This window comes from Archocentrus centrarchus, chromosome 21, assembly GCF_007364275.1.
Source record: "Archocentrus centrarchus isolate MPI-CPG fArcCen1 chromosome 21, fArcCen1, whole genome shotgun sequence".
NCBI lineage: Eukaryota > Metazoa > Chordata > Actinopteri > Cichliformes > Cichlidae > Archocentrus > Archocentrus centrarchus.
In genome coordinates this window covers 30,776,002-30,790,936 of record NC_044366.1, presented here as the reverse complement: position 1 = coordinate 30,790,936, position 14,935 = coordinate 30,776,002, and the positions used below count along the sequence as shown (strand labels likewise).

The window sequence follows — 14,935 nt, the reverse complement described above, 5'->3', positions numbered from 1 at the left end:
TATATAAAACAGCCTTCAGGTATCTTAAATTGTACAATTTCATTCCCTGACTGAACTTCAATGTGTAAATACCGAAGCTGTGTGATTTACAGCTGTTATACAAACACCAGCAAATACTTCAGGTGCTTATTTCCCTGCAGAAATATCAGCCAGCATGTATGCATTGGTTTATTTACAAAAACATAGATGGGGGAAAAAAAAGAAAAAAAGATTTGCACTCAAAAAGAGACGTGTGTGTGTGTGGGGGGGGGGGGGGGGGGGGGGGGGGGGGGGTATCAAGTCTTCAGGCTGGAATGTCCAGGTTCTCGTCTCCTCTCGGGTATCCCTCCACTTCCATAGTCATCAAAAACTCTGCAAAACCAGACAGTCAGCTTACATTTCATATAGAAACCACACACAAAGAGACACACACACACACACACACACACACACACCTAACGTGTGAATGTCCAGTTCGTGTCTGTAGCAAAGTAAAACAGGTCTGAGTCTGTTTTACTTTGCTTCCATCTGGTGTTGATATCCAGAACGACACCAGGAAACACAGTAATGCATCACAAACATGATTTTTATACCATGTTAAGCTACAAAAGGAAAAAAAATAATCCTCCAGCGTACCTGCCGTATCTGGAATCCAGGAGACAATTTGCTCATATACCTTTGAAATGCTCTCTCAAAAGCCCCTCTGTGCTGTGCTGGCCAAACACCCAGCAAATCCCAAATAATGTTATTGTAGCTTTATGTATTGTAGTTTTATTGTTGTAATAGATGTGAAGTATCTTTAACTTCTCCTGTTTGCTCAGGAAGGGGTCCCCAAAGTTAGGTAACAATCCTCAGTGGGATTATTACGTTTACTTTTCCATTAAAAAAAAAAAAAAGTTTTATGATGGGAACCCCAAACAGGAATGTCTCAAGTAATGTCAAGAAAACAAAAGTGTGCACGTACACAGAGTTTTAGTTAAAATGACACTAATCTGCAGCACAGTGTCTCCACCTGCCTTCTGTGTAGTCGATGTCCGGCCGTGTGGAGACAACGGCCCAGGCCAGGCCCACCAACAGCGCCACCACCAGGTTCACTACAATCCAAGGCCGCAGGATCTGCTCCTCTGAACCCGGAGGCCTGCAGGAGGTGCGGGGTTAAGCAGCAGTTATCATTGATTTACCACATTGAGACTGAATCCTCAGGATGGTTTTCCAGCCACAGTACGCAGGAGAGAACACAACTCTTAAATTTAATAAGGGAACTGCAATAACCTCTTAAAGAGCTTTGGAAATTGGATGTTGAAGATTTTAATATTAGAGAGCTTCTTGTGTTGGAAACTCAGTTTCTTCGTGAAACTTTGGGCATTTCTGCTTCAAAGCTTTATCTCCGACATGCTTCAGTGCTTTTAAGATGAAGACACTCCTTTTTTGTCGAGCAATTGAGACCTGCTGATCCGTGGAACTGAGTGGATGGAGGCCAGTTTGCTTCTGTTTTTCTCTGCGTTTTTAAAAGAGCTTTGATTGAGTGAAATTTAATTATCACTTAGTTACTGAAGTTACGTTTCATCATGGAAGCAAACATGTGACTACAATAGCCTGTGATAAAAAACGAACTTCTTTGACACTTTAAGAACATGAAGTGTTCCAGTAAACGTGTTTTATAAAGACTTGCACAAAAATATCAATTAAATATATAATGCAAAAACTTCTTTTTCAGCCGTCGTACATTAGTTATTACCTTTGACCACAAGCTGTGGTCAGTGTTTAAGTTCAGTTGCCATGTCAAGCTTGCATTTTTTTAACACTAGAACTCCCAGAATTCTGGAACTACTAGAACTCCCATAGGTGGTCATTTTGACCACCATACATTTATTTTTGCTTACATTTATAATAAATCAATATCATATGTACAAATATAATTTATAATCAATAAAAACATCAAAGAATAAATGGATCTGTAATGTTACCAATCAACTAAAGATGGTTGTGGCAAGGAAGATCAGTAACCGGAACATATGTGTGTGTAGATTCTCAGTCATCCAGGTCATGGTTTTCTCAACAACTCAAAAAAAAAGTTGAGTGGACTAACCCTAACCCTAACTTTAAATTTTTTTTGAAGTTGGTTCCCCTCTTATCCAAGAAGCTTCTTCAGGCTTTTCCACCGAAAGTTGGAGAACCCCAGGTATTTAAACCTTAATGGAGTTGTCCCCTTTGGAGGTGGTCACTGACCCACTATTATTCATGTGCTGTAGCACATAAGCTAAGGTGTAAAAAGAAATGTGGGTCATTACCACCGGGGTTTTTGGGTGGAACCACTGTGTGACACCCCCCCCCTAAAAAAAAGGTGTGAGTCAGGGTTAAGGTACCTGGGGAGGGATCTCAAGAGTACACTCTAGGTAGCTGACAACTGATGTTTCAAGCCACCATCTCAGTGATGGTCGTTTACAGTTGACATTGATGGCTTCCTTTACTCCTCTTTCAAACGATCCCACCTTCCCAGTCCAAAATGTCAACAGTGTCCTTCATCCTTTAGGTGCAGAAGTACAGCTGAGTCTTGTCATGCTGAGGTGGCCCTTCCATCTTAGGCCCTTGAGGAGTGGCAGCTCAGTTTTTCCAACGTAGGTCTGAGCACTCTTTGCTGCAGTGCACAGCACATTAGGATGGAGTTGTGTTTGGGAGTTTTGTCCTTGGGACCATTTTTTTGTCCTAGAGTGTGGCTGGGATGTCATGCTTGGAGAAAATTCTCCTGCATTTTGTTGACAAACCTGCTGCATTAGAGATAATGTTGCAGGTTTGCTCTTTCTTCCTAGTTGGCGTCCGACTTTCTTTCCTGTTCATCTTCACTGATTTGATGAAGACCCAGCTGGAATAACCACATGTCTTTTGAGGATGCCACTGTTCATATTTTGGACCGAGAACAAAGATGGTTTGAAAGAGGAGTCAAAGAGGCCATCTATGTCCACTGTGAATGACCATCATTGAACAGAGGTGGTGGTTTATGATACCAGCTGTCAGCTTTCTACAATACAATCTAGAGATCCCTTCCAGGTGCCTCAAACCCCACTCACACCATACTTCAAGTTACCTACTGAGGCCATCTGAAGTGGCCAGGTCTCACAGGTGCCACAGTGGTTTGACAGGAAACCCTCTGTGGTAATGATCCACATGTTTTTTCACACATTGGCTCATGTGATGATGAATACCAATGGGTCCAATCACCTGTTTTCAAGTTCTTGAGAATACCAAGAACGACACTTTGCCCATCAACAGCAGGTGGCAGCTATCAGGAGTCAAAAAGCATCCGATTTCACCAAATTACGCTGTATATGCATATGGTCAATATGACACCTATGACCCTGGCCACGACCATCTTTAGTTGATTGGTTACATTACAGATCCATGTATTCTTTGATCTTTTATTGATTACAAATTATATTTATACATATCATATTTATTTATCACAATTTTATGTAAATAATGTATTGTGGTCAAAATGACCACCTATGGGAGTTCTAGGTAGAAACACTCATAACTCTCTTGTGTCTTGTAATTCTTTAAAAATTACAATGTTAGAATAAAATATACACATATTTAGGAAAAGTCAGGATCCTACAGTTACATGGGGTTAATAGCAAAAAAGATATTGCACTGCAAAATTTGAAAATATCAAAATGACCACCTTGGGAGTTCTAGTGTTAATGGAAACTCTTGATTTCACCTGTTTTTATGTTTGTTTTTCCAAGATAACAATAAAAACATTGACTTGTAAAAAGGAAAACGGCAATCTCACCACAGAGTCTCATTAGCAGTGGGGTACAGGTTGATGCGATCACTGGTCATTTGCTGACTGAGGGACAGGATCAGGGCTATAAAATACACTGAACACACACACACACACACACACACAGTTGTTTAGATACTTATAGTCATGTGAAAAACATGTTTTCAGGGGACTCTGAGATCCTGTGAAAAACCAGGAAAAAGTACCAGGTCCAAGCTTTGAGTCACCTTAATCAGCAACAACTTGAAGTACCTGTTTTCTCAGTCTCTCACATTGTTGTGGAGGGATTCTGGCCCACTCTTCTTTAAACCACACTTCAGTTCATTGAAGTTTGTGGGCATTTGTTCATGTGCAGCTCGGGCACCTTGATCCTTTTTTAGCCAGTTGTAGATCTGCTGCTGTGCTGGGATCATTGCGCTGTTGCTTTATCAGTTAACATGCTAACTGAGGCCTGTAGAGTCTGAGATGTGACTCTTGGGTTTTCTGCAATTTCTCTGAGAACTGCAGTCTGACGGTGGGGTGAATTTGCTGGGATGTCCACGTCTGGGAAGAAGACTTTGGAATGACAGACTAACAAACTGCTAAAACCTCTGAATCCATGGACGTGGATTAACTGAATTAATCAAGTGCATTTGATTAGCGGTATCTGGCTGCTATTCAATAAAGGTGTACCTAGTTTTTCACAGGACTGCATAGTCCTTAACCACTATCATCATCATCATCATCATCATCATCCTGCCTTACTTACAGAAGGAAGCCAAAGCGACAGGGTCCAAGGTGAGGAAGCCTCTCAGGGCCATGGAGGCCTTGGCCAGGTTCACTCTGCAGGTGATGTCAAACAGCAGAGCCTGTTATTTTTCACCTTCTTATTTAGTCAAGTCAACAATTCCTGTCCAACTTATGGTAGAAGTGCAGGTCTGCAGTACATGTTTTCATCAAGTGCATTTTGTGAATTTTTAGGGTTGTTAGTTTAACAGTAAATGCAGCTCTCATTGAAAGTGTCTTAAAAATGTAAGATAAGATGAAATAAAATCAAAGAACGGTGCAATTAAAATGGTAAGAGCTGAAAGATATAATGTCAAAACATACAAATTAAATATTTAAGGATATATAAAACTACATCATAACACTCAAACCAAGAAATCAAATATTTAAATTCTGTAATTTGCTTTATAATCACACGAAAAAGGTCATAAACCTTAAGTAGATAAAGATTGAAATTTTGCATGAATACCATCTCTGCTCCTACAAAAATTTTAATTTTAAAAAAGTGAGAGTGGAGTGACAGAACTGAGAATTAGTCAACACACAAACCTGTCGAATGCAGACACAGTGCTGATGGCCAGCAGCAGGTAGAGCAGAGACTGAGCTGGGTAGGCCAGCAGGTGGTACTGCTGCAGCAGGTTGGGGAGCGTGGCCATCTGCTCGCCCGCTAAGACATACACAACAATGATGTTCCACACCGTGAAGCCGGCCAGGAAACCATGACAGAACAGACCTATGACCCTGCAGGTGGAGAATGCACCACAGCACCACGTTAACATGGTTTCATGCCAGATTCTGTTTCTAAAGTCGGATGTGTTGCCTCTTTATTTTTTATACTATAATCTGATGATATAAGTTCATACATTTACATTACAACAGATGCAGCTCTGTGATTTATTGACAAAGCAGTACAACACGACAGATTGGACCTCATTAGTGTTGGCTTCTGTATTCTCACTCCAGGTTTCTACAGATATTGATTTAAAAAGGTTTGATGTGTTTCTGTAGCTCAGAATTTGATTCTGATTATCACTGATTTAACAGGATTTTAGTACTGGCTGATAAATAACTTGTTCACCTATCAAATATCTGACATTCAATCATGGTGGTGACCAGTGCCCATTTATTTTGTTCCATCAGTTAGCCACTTCATTACATGCACCTTGCTGTCACCAGGTTCAGAACCGCCTGAACCATAAATTCAACAAGGCGGTGGAAACATTGTGGTCCGTGTTGACATGATAGCGTCACACAGTTGATGCAGATTTGCCAGCTGCACATTTATGATGCAAATTTTCCATTCCAGGTGCTCTATTGGTTTGAGGTCTGGTGACTGTGGAGGCCATCTGAGTGCAGTGAACTCACTGAGATGACCAAGAATTGAGATGATCTCAGCTTTGTGACAATCCTGCTGGAAGCAGACATCAGACGTTGGGCACACTGTGGTCATAAAGGGATCGACAATCTGCCACAATATTCAGGCAGGCTCATTTGGTACTCACATAGTTCCAACATCACACACCACCACTGACACAAGGAAGGATCCGTGCTTTCACATTCTGGCCCTACCATCCGAACACTGCAGCAGAAATCAAGCTTCATCAGATGATGTCATCAGGCAATGTTTTTCAATCTTTGACTGTCTAATTTTGGTGAGCCCATGCAAACTGGTTGTAATGAGCAGCTACTGTTGCTTTTCTATCAGCTTCAAGCAGTCTGACAATCCTCCTCTGACCTCTGGCCCGTTCTCTATCAACCCTAGAGATGGTGACACACAAAGAAACCCAGCAGATCTGCAGTTTCTGAAATATTCAGACCAGCCCGTTCAACAATGCCACATTCAAAGTCACCTTTCTTCCCCATTTTAATGCTCAATTTGAACTTCTGTAGATCATCTTGACCATGTCTGCATGTCTAAATGCACTGGGTTGCTGCCATGTGATTGGCTGATTAGATAATTGAGTTAATGACCTGTTGAACAGGTGTACCTAATGAAGTGGCCAGGGACTGAATAGCATGCGTAATAGTTTGAACTTTCAAATAGCGGCTGCAGCTGGCCCATGTTAATGTAACTCAGTCCACATATATGTGTGTCTGCAAACCTGAAGCCACTGTGGACCCTTATTGCTACATCTCTGGTGGTCCATATCTGTCTGGACTCCATGTAGTCATCCATCTGCTCAGAGTGTCGAAGCTGGTCCACCCGCTCTGCCTGAAAACGCCCTGCACACACACACACACACACACGCACACACACACACACGTGTTTCCATCACTTCAAATAACACTAGGATAATCCACTCCACCAAATTGTTTTTAACATTATTAAACCTTCACAACTCCACATGTTGACCACTCAAATTATTCTTTGCCCTGACAGTTTGTGAAAATCCTGAAGTGGAGCAATGACATAAATGATCCTGCGCTCATTTCGTAACCAGCAGTCACTTCAGCCACAGCAAGTGTGCTTAGAGAGTGTCTGAGGGGATTTGTTGGTTCAGATGAGGTCAGCTGCCACTGACCCACATAGACAAGGCGCCCGATGGATTAAAGAGGCCGGCGGCACCACAAGGAGTATAATCCCTCTATTTCTATTCAAAACATTCATAACAAAAGAAAAAAACTAATTGTATTCTGTGAGAATATAATGTGCAAATATTTTAATTTGTGCTATAAACAAAATGCCTGAAAGTAAATGAGAGGCCGGCGTTTGGCTCTGAAGCTAAAGCAGGTCTGACGCTAATAGCAAGGTGGGTGGTTTGAGCCCCAGCTCCTCCAGTCTGCACATCAAAGTATTGTTAATGGTAGATTTTAAAAAACAGCGTAAGCATAGAAAAAAGCACTTGTGTGAATGTGAGTGAGTGGAAGATGCTAAGAAAGCACTTTGAGTGCTCACATAGAGTAAATAAAGCCCTCTATCAGAGCCAGTCCAGTTATCATTCAAAATAAAATTTCACTGGTTATAAATTATAGATTTATTATTTAAACCCAAAAGGAATTTGTGGGTTTAAGATGTTTTTCTACATTTAGTTGTTGTCTGCACTGATGGTCAAAAACTAATGGACCAGTGAGTGCACTGGAGCAGCTGTTTGACTATTTAATAAGCACTTTAAACACAGTGATTCATGTATTGTTGCTGTTGTGGCTGTATGTTACATTTGACGCTGGTAAATCTGATTCATACTCACGGTTCCTCTCCACAAACACTTTCCCAGCCGGATGGCTGTGTCCATGCGGGGCTGAGAACAGGGAATGCTGGGGGATTGGCGACTGTGAGTCAGTGACGATATCGTCGTCTTCGGCTCCCAGGTCATTGCTGGAGTGTTCTGCTGCCTTCGCCTTCCTGCCAGGTGACATTGGGAAGAGGATTTTTGTCACGTGTCACATGTCAGTCCATCCATCGCGTTCATCCCGACTGAAATGTGTAACTGCTATTTAATAACTTTGGCCATTTTCGTGGTTGGACATGAATATGTGCATCTAGCATCACAAATCCATATTTGGTTGTACACAAGGTTAACCAGAGCTAAAGTAAAGCTGAACAAAAACCAGTTAACTGAAATTAAAAAAAAACAAAGAGACATTGTTAAAGGCTCAGTTATACAGTAGGAGATTGCCAGGTGTTACTAATCCAATGACTGATTGGAGACAATAATAATAATCATTATGACTTTGATCATGTATGTTTGACAACCTGGACTGTGTTAACTGTAGGTTTAAACCAGCTGTTTGAGCTGATGGTGAGTCCCAGGTATTTATCCTCAGTGGGGGTTGTCACCTCAAATGCTTACGACTGCGAACCTAAGAGACCTTTAAAGGCCAGGCTGTACCACAGGCTATAAAAGACACAAGCTTTTCCAAAGAGAAAACACCGTCCTGTGGCTACAGTAGTGTTTAATTCATTTAAATGGGAACAATTTTACCTTTCAAAATAAAATTCTCCACAGACAACACTGACTTCTGTCTTTACTCACACACACACACACACACACACACACACACACACACACACACACACACACACACACACACACACACACACACACACACACACACACACACACACACCATCTCCACATTTTGGCTCACTTTGAAAATAAGAGTCTAAGGAAGGTAATAGGAGGTAAAAGGATATAACCCCAGCACTGGTTAGCTCCACTTAGCTGCTGTCAGCTCCTGTAAGGCCCTTTTAGCTTCAGTTAGTTCCTATTTCTGTCAGAAAGCTCAGTGATCCTGAGGGATCTTATTAGCTCATAATTCATCTACACAGCTGTCTGATAGCAACAGGTGCTTTGGCAATTTACTGTCTTATTGACATGCTAGTACAAACCCATTTCTCAAACAGCCAGGATGCTGTGTATGGAAATACAAAAAGAATACATTAATTTGCAAAGATTAATTGAAAACTGTATATTATATTTAATATCAAATAAAGAAGTAAAAAGAACACAGCAGCACAGCTTAGGTTTGTAAAGTTGCATCTGAACAAAGTCCTCTGGAACAACGTCCTTTGGACCGAGGAGGCCGAAGTGGAGATGTTTGGCTGTAACGCACTGCACCATATCAGCACAAACACCTCACACCGGCTGTCGAGCATCGTGGTAAAAGGATGATGGTTTGGGCCTGTTTGATGGAGTTGATCGTGAACTCGTGTGTATACCAAAGTATAAATGTAAGGCCATCTGTCTGACAGATAAAGCTTGGCCTAAATCGGGGCATACAACAGGACAATGATCCCGTACACTGCAGCAACTCTACACCAGCATGACTGAAAAAGAAAACACTCACAGCTCAGTGAACTGAAACAATGTTGTAAAGACGAATGAACCAAAATTAATAAAAGATAAAGTCATAGAGAAAATGATTACTTCAAGTTATTGCTGCTAACATTTGATCTACAAACTACTGAATGATGGGGTGTACTTGGTTTTTCACCGCACTGCATAGAGCCCTATGAAAACTTTCTTTTCCATATTACTACAGTCTGGTTGGTTAAGTTTTCCCATCAGTGATGGTTTAATAGACGGCATATGAGGATAAAGTTTCAATTAATCCAGAACTTCATTTCACTAAATTCAATTACCCAGTGCTGGCACTCACCTCTTCCTTTTTGTCCTTCTGGTTACAGCGACATTCATTTCTTCTCCATCTATCACTGAGTCAGCAATGTTGCCATTTGGGGTGTCCGCGTGGTCTGTTTCATGGTCTGTCACAGAAAAAAAGATGAAGAAATGTTGTCAATCATAACTGCTACCTTTTTAATACAGCCCAACATGTAACAACTATTTGTTTATTAGTTATTAGTTTATTTATTCTGTGTCTTTAGAGCTGCTACTGCTTCTGTGAGAGTTACAGAAAAACCGACTCATATAATACACAGAATGTGCGTAAATATAATAAATGCAATGCAACTTCTAATTAAACGTACTGTAAGTAAGAAGCATGCATGAAGTTTATCTGCACTCACAGCTCGTGTTGACTTTGCACAGTTGGCTGTTTTGAGGCTGTTTTGTGGCTACAAGAATAAAACTGCAGTGGAGGAGCACTACTTGGTCCTCATGCTAACCCTTCACCTTTCTTTCCTGGGTGTAAAAGCTAGTAAAAGCCTTGTTACCAAGTGTTGCTGTCTTCTTCTTTTTCTTCTTCTTCTGAGGTGCTGGATCCTGCGGCTCTGGGGTCAAAGGGTCTCTGCTGTCAGAATGACTCCTGTTCAGCACTTCCTCCATTTCCACATCCAGGGCCACTACGATAGAGCAAAAGACAATAAAACAAAACAAAACAAAAATAGACTAGGATAGAATAAATCTCTGTGCTTACTTCAGGTGTTGATTGTCACCTCTCACCTTCTCCCTGCTCTTCCTCATCAACGACCTCCTTCTTCACCTTCTTCTTCTTGTTCTTGACAGCTGGCATTGTGTCGTTTTTCTGTGAGGAGATCAAAGGTTCAAGAAAGCCTTCACACAGTCAGTCACAAAGATCCGCCCGTGTCCAACAGACTATCGCTCTTTAGAAAGTAATTCAGGACACTTGATTAATGTTAACGATGCCAGTCTGAGATAAATGGATCAGCCTAAGCTCTGAAGACAGGTGGTTCAGGAAGAATACCACATGGTTTGCTGCAAACAGAGTTTCCCCAGTTTGATCCATTTTGTCTTGTTCATGTTTATCTGAACCTCAACATTTATTATAGCATGTTAATCCAAAGGTTACATACTCTGTGGCAGCTTAGGGTTCAGTGTCTGTGTAGCTGTACTTAGGGTCCCATAAAAATAAAGAGACGTATTAGCCCAACTGACAATGAACCTGGCTAGCAAGTCAAAAAATGAAATGAAATGTAATTTTGTACAGTAATGTCATAATTTTGCATTCACCGTCCTCTCTGTGTAGAGGGGGTGGTAGTGTGTTAAGCATTATTCCAAAAAATCCATCATCAGCAATGAAATGTGTGTAGCTTGTGATCACGCTGCATTTCAGAGAACTTCTGAACAGTTTATCATCCAACATGTAACTGAAGGCTGGACGGACGTGGAGAAAAGAGAGCAGTTCTGTTACAGCAGATTGATAAACACTGGCAGGTTCAGCAGCACTGGGATCAGCTGAATGTTACTGCCATTAATGTGGTGTTACATTTACTCCTAAAAATATTATATCAGACCAAAAGGCATCAGCGTCAGGATGTTCAAAATCCATGCCAATGTAATTTTCCTCATCCAAAAGTGACACATGATAGACCTACTACACCCCTGGGCCAACTGAATTCATTCATTCATTCATGAGTGTAAAGTAACTGCAATCAACTGGTTATTTGTGGTAACTGATATTAATACTGTAGTGCATCACTGCACATGTGACACGAGCATCACTGCTGAGCTGGTAACTGGTCATTTTTAAAGTGATATCTGGACTGTGAAGCGAAGACAAGCAAAACATGGATGGCATCATATTTAAACATATATTAACATATATATTTGTTAATATATTATAATAATTATACAACTATATGATACATATATTTTAATATATCTTTATATAATATACATATATTGACATATTTCACAGTACAGAATTGACACATAGATTTAGGTAAGACTAAGTGCAGCTAATTCACTAAAATTAAGAACACTTTAGTCTGCTTTTTATTGCATTGTGGCAGAAGTTGCCATAATTTACTGTGCTGACTGTTAAATTGATTCATGGACAAGTCTACATGTAATTTTATGTATTTTTCAGTCAGCGAGAATGTATTACACCCTTAAAACTTGCTATGTAGTGTGGGTTTGGCGCGCACTGAGAAAGGCACTGGCAAACAGCACAGTGACGGTTTGGCTCACAGGTAGAGGTGGTGCCTGTGTGCTGAAAGGGTTCAAGTCCTGCTCAAGGCCATTTGCTGTGCGACTCGCTGCTTTGTTGTCTCCTCTTCACCCAAAGCTCCACAAAAATAACGAAGTCAAGACAATAAACAGTGCCAGAAACAGTAGATGGTTTAAGTCACTGGGACAAGTGTTCAGAAGTCTTTTTCCAGCTCTTCTGTAAACAGTTTTATAAAATGTTGTGGAAACCAGCCTCCCTTAAAAACCGAATAGACATTACCACTCTAATGTAACAACTTTGGCTGAATTCTGTCCTTTATGCTGCAATTATATCCATGAAAACACATTATTTGCTTCATTGAATCTGTATCTGTGCTTACCTGTGCAGCTGAGTGTGTCTGCGGCTGTGCAGAGGAAACACTACAGACCGTCCTCCTCTGTGTCCGAGCTAAAGGAAAGTGTCTCAGATGAGCCCATAAAACACCCCAATCTGCATCCCCCTGTCTTCAGGCCTTGCTTGAGCATGTGACTATTTCACTCTTTGAATGAAGAGCTTTAAATAAAGGTGAGGAGGTGAGGGGAAGCAGGGAGGTACAGAGGATGGAGCTCACGTAGCTTTGAGACTTGTCTCAGGGTTTAGAGTGGTAGGTGGATCATGTGTTGAGCTGTGCTTTGTGGTTGGCTGGTCAGTTGTGATGTCACCTGCTGGCTGTGCTTCAAATAAGCCACGGACGCTAATAATTCCCCCAGTTGCTCCTTCAGGAGATCCGATCGCCGGTTACTCTGCGGCTCAGTCATCAGGAAACAGAATCAGGTGAAAATCCGGACAAACTCCGTCCCGCACCTTTCAGCTTATCTTAAAATACAGTGGAAATGATAGATGAATGATCATAAATGTGCTTTGGTAGCTCTTAGTACATCACTAATACATCATTTAATATGGGGATCCTCACATCCAGGCCTCGAGGGCCAGTGTCCTGCAGGTTTTAGATGCATCTCTGCTTCAACACACCTGAGTCAAATATAGAAGTCATTAGCAGGACTCTGGAGAACTTGACCGCATACCGAGGAGGTAATTCAGCCATTTGATTCAGGTGTGTTGGATCAGGGACACATCTAAAACCTGCAGGACACCGGCCCTCGAGGCCTGGATGTGAGGATCCCTGATTTAGTACATCACTAATCACTGTAGACACTTTTACATAATATTTGAGAATAAGCAGGGCAGTCAGAGAGCTGCTGTGTCTGCTCGAAACAGTTTTAATAACCGTGGGTTTGTCATCATGTCATCCAAACACTGCATCACGTTTCTGTTATCATTTATCATATCATCATAAAACTACTTGCCAATATTGTTGACATAGGGAGGGGATTTTCTTGGGCCGCTTACTTTGCAGCACAGTAAGAAGGTATAAAGGGGGGGTAAAACTGTAGTTGGGCAACCTGGTTAGGACAAGTACTGCTCCCCCCTGCTCTCTTTCCCCAGATTTCCTGTCTATTTCTACATAATACATAAAAAGGAAAAATGGGTTGTAGTCATGATAGCGATTGGAGCCTAGCAAGGTATAAAACTTTGCCGTGACTCCTGGAGAATGACTTTGATAAGATAATTGGATTTTTAAGTGAAGTGTCTCAGCCATCAGGATGGATATCAGTAACTTTACCTCATCACCACTGTAGGGCAAAGACTCCATTAAAATACACACACACACACACACACAAAATATTTTAACCTGTAATGGGGACATTGGGCAGGTGTGCTGTCCCCTCTAAGAGCTTCACACAGCAGAAATCAGGTCACGAGTACCAATCCTATTACACCAGCACACACAGATGCATGCTTACTGTGGACAGAGAGCTTCAAGTGTGCCTCTGAAATAAGATTCAAAAATAATGATTTTTTTTTTTTAAATAAGAAGAATATTACATACATAGTCAATGATGCATTTCTAAATTACCAGAAAACCACCACAAAGAATAACCTTTACGAAGGATAGCAGCCTAGCTTATATATTTCTTCTGTGTGTGTGTGTGTGTGTGTGTGTTAATATATAAACACTGCCACTTACACTCGCCCACCCACACACAGGTTTTTGTTTTCTGCTGTGCTCCACAGACTGCCATTCAGTGCTGTTTGTGTGGATGACAGCCGACACTAATCCTTCATTAAATCAGCTGAGCTGCATCTGCCCAGAAAGGATTAACCTGAGAAACACAGAGAGGTTAACCCTCAGCGTCCACACCAGGGGCCTATTCCAGGAAGCGTGTTCAACAAACTCTGAGTTTAAAAACATACTCCAAGTTGATCAACTCTGAGATCGGCAACTCTGAGTTTCCCGTTCCAGAAGAGTCGGTTCAATCCACTCTGAGTCTGATCACCCTGATTTAGCGCGTGCGTGAGTAAGGAAAGAAAGCCATCATCAATGGAGCGCCGATACCAGGATTCACCATGGCAACGGGTAAATAAACAGCGGAGTCTCCATTTTAATCCGATGGAGGATCGCACGTGTCAGTGTGGAGCATGACGAGTCACTTTAATCAGCCTGACCCACTCTGACATCATCATAGGCAGAATAAAAGTTTGTTATCAAATATATAATTTCTTTTATAATGTCTGCTGTCTTCATTTACACAGCTTGAATCTCCATCAGATGAAGATGAATCCTAATTTTACATTTAATTCATAAAATCTAATTATTGAGCCTGACGGACAAAGTGCAGCAGACAGAAAGTGAAGATAAAACTGTGGAGAAACAGCTCAGACTGAGTTTACTGACCGACCTGTGTGTTAGAGACTGAGACAGCAGCAGACCCCGGGGGGCCGAGCTGACCTCAGGTCAGTTTGATACTTAATAAAAACTGTTTTTGCTGCAGTTTATGACAGTTCAGTTTATGGCCATTTAATTGTTTTAATAATTATTCAGTAAAAATGGACTCTATTGATGGAATAGCACCGTCACTGCATTTATTTTTTTAAATGGAGAATTTTATTATTTCTGTCACTACTGGATAAAAATGAGTAATGAGATTCACAGAAAATCTACTTTAATGTTTCCAGTTTAAGTGTTTCTAATCTGATCTAAGATCAGCTGATAGATGT

General features: G+C 41.2%; 1 protein-coding gene across 1 annotated transcript; it reads right to left on the bottom strand.

Moving 5' to 3' along the window:
• Nucleotides 1-246: 246 nt before the first annotated feature.
• On the bottom strand, nucleotides 247-12,461 carry LOC115800544 (transmembrane protein 237A-like). The gene is made up of 11 exons (XM_030757976.1): nucleotides 12,216-12,461; nucleotides 10,369-10,450; nucleotides 10,140-10,268; nucleotides 9,626-9,731; nucleotides 7,714-7,868; nucleotides 6,628-6,748; nucleotides 5,075-5,266; nucleotides 4,509-4,582; nucleotides 3,770-3,857; nucleotides 996-1,117; nucleotides 247-351 (listed from the first exon to the last, which is right to left on the bottom strand). The coding sequence occupies exons 2-11, from the start codon at nucleotides 10,436-10,438 to the stop codon at nucleotides 284-286; spliced, it is 1,125 nt and encodes a 374-aa protein (XP_030613836.1). The 5' UTR covers nucleotides 10,439-10,450; nucleotides 12,216-12,461; the 3' UTR covers nucleotides 247-283.
• Between the last annotated feature and the right edge of the window lie 2,474 nt (nucleotides 12,462-14,935).